This window comes from Ceratina calcarata, unplaced genomic scaffold (assembly GCF_001652005.2).
Source record: "Ceratina calcarata isolate Rehan_Ccalc_2016 unplaced genomic scaffold, ASM165200v1 scaffold109.2, whole genome shotgun sequence".
NCBI classification, from domain to species: Eukaryota; Metazoa; Arthropoda; class Insecta; order Hymenoptera; family Apidae; genus Ceratina; species Ceratina calcarata.
The window spans coordinates 3,730-5,643 of record NW_017131809.1 but is presented as its reverse complement, the minus strand read 5'-3'; the positions used below and the strand labels follow the sequence as shown (position 1 = coordinate 5,643).

The following is a 1,914-nucleotide window of genomic DNA, read 5'->3' as shown; positions in this document are numbered from 1 at the left end:
GTTAATTGTGTTTTGAAAATTTCTTGCATTGAAACAGGCAACATCCGAGATAGTAAAGCAATACCATGTTGATCACATATACTAATTAAATGATTTATACAATTTTGTAATGAAACCTAGAAAATGATGTTACATTAAGAGAATGATAATTTTTTTGTAAAGAACAAATAAAGTTGTAATTACAATAATACAGTAATACAATAACTTTACCTTCATAAAACTTGCTATTGAGTTCTCTGAAAATAATTCCAGCAAATCTGCTACTAAGTAGGGACTTATTCTAATCATATCTTTTTTAAATTTTATTAGAGCACTTGTAAACCTGTGTACAAAAATATGGATTACATGTTATAGTACATATTAAGTCACAGAAATTTCACTTTTACTTACTTTTCAATCTCCAATGTCAGGCATTTCAATAAATGTTCTTCACACTTATCAGTAATGGCTTTAGATTTATGCGTAACAATATTTATTATACGCCTGTACAATAATAATAATGAGGATATTCTATCTGTAATTAGATTCGTTCTCATTCTTAGTAACACACTGCACAACACTAACGTATCATTACAAATTAGTAGTGTGCCTTTCTGTAACATTTTCAAGCCAAATGTTATGCTCATATCAATTATATGACCAGGAAGATGTAAATGTTTAGTGATAAAAATGTTCTGAATTAATTTCAATATATCAGTCGCAAAGTTTCCTTGAATATTCATAGTTTGTATTCTTCCAATTAAATTATTAATAGCTGCTAAGCGTAATCTATTCCGATCAGTGGACATATTTGTTTTCAATATAGCATTCCATATTGTACAAATATTTTCTATATTGGTTTTTTGTACATATAAAAAACTTCGCATCTGTAACAAAATGAATTAAATTTTATACAGATGTTGAAAAAATACTATAACTCTTATTAGATACAAACTCAAAATTAAACTCAAAAGCTAGAAATACGAAACCAAAAAATAACAGTTACAGAGCCGATATAATTTCGGTTCTGAAGAACTGAAGCTGATATATTTAATAACAGTTATGACATTTTTCAGTTCTTCATAACTTCATAGTTTCGATCAGCATCGATATATAACAGTTTAAAACAGTTATTTTCGAAACCTTTTCAATCTCTGTTAAATATTTTAAGATAATATTACTAAAAAGAAACAAAGTAATAGAAATATTAATAACGATGATATTAAAAGTGATGCTTAAACGTACCAATTGATTATCTAATTCCTCAAGAAATTCGGAAAGTAATTTCGTTTCGCTTGATTCCAATAACGGTAAGAGCACATCTGCACACGGGTATTTAAGTAAAGCAAACCATACGCCCCTTATGATCTGATCCGTAACATGAAACAACTTTTTATTGTGTAAGACGACGCTCATCAATTGTAAACCATTTTGTAACAGCTCGTTTGTAACATTGTCCTTCTGTCCATCAAGTTTTTTTGTTAATTATTTTACTGACTTAAAATAAATTTGTGAATTAAATTATATTTACCACAAATATATTTTGCATCATCGATTTCGTAACATCTTCTAATTTCTCATCAATGGTTTCATTCGTGATACTTATTCTTAATAATAAAATTAGTACTTTTATGTCTTTTGTTGCTACTTTGGGTGACAAAGATGTCATCGTAATTTTAATCAATTTATTTTCTGCCTTCTGCACTATCGCTTTTTGTTCAACACTCAATTTCGATTTAACATGTTCCATAGATTCTAGTAAGAAAATCATGTCAGTATTGGAGTTAATAGAACATTTCGTAAGTTTCTTCAAACTTGCATATGAACAGTTTCTAAGATATAGCTCCAGTATTTTTTGAACAATTCTATCTTGTTTCAAATATTGTAATGATACAACAGGATCTATGTACTGAAATATATTAATATTGGGTTTTT

General features: G+C 27.8%; 1 protein-coding gene across 1 annotated transcript in view; it reads right to left on the bottom strand.

Annotated features, from left to right (window-relative positions):
- Nucleotides 1-5: 5 nt before the first annotated feature.
- Nucleotides 6-1,914, bottom strand: part of LOC108632585 (uncharacterized) — a gene marked incomplete at its 3' end in the record, with an annotated part of 5,632 nt that continues 3,723 nt past the window's right edge. Inside the window, exons 6-10 of the mRNA XM_018037252.2 lie at nucleotides 1,511-1,912; nucleotides 1,225-1,440; nucleotides 391-866; nucleotides 211-322; nucleotides 6-116 (exon numbers count right to left, since the gene is read on the bottom strand). Coding sequence (XP_017892741.1) covers nucleotides 6-116; nucleotides 211-322; nucleotides 391-866; nucleotides 1,225-1,440; nucleotides 1,511-1,912 — 1,317 coding nt within the window. The remainder of the gene's footprint in view (nucleotides 117-210; nucleotides 323-390; nucleotides 867-1,224; nucleotides 1,441-1,510; nucleotides 1,913-1,914) is intronic.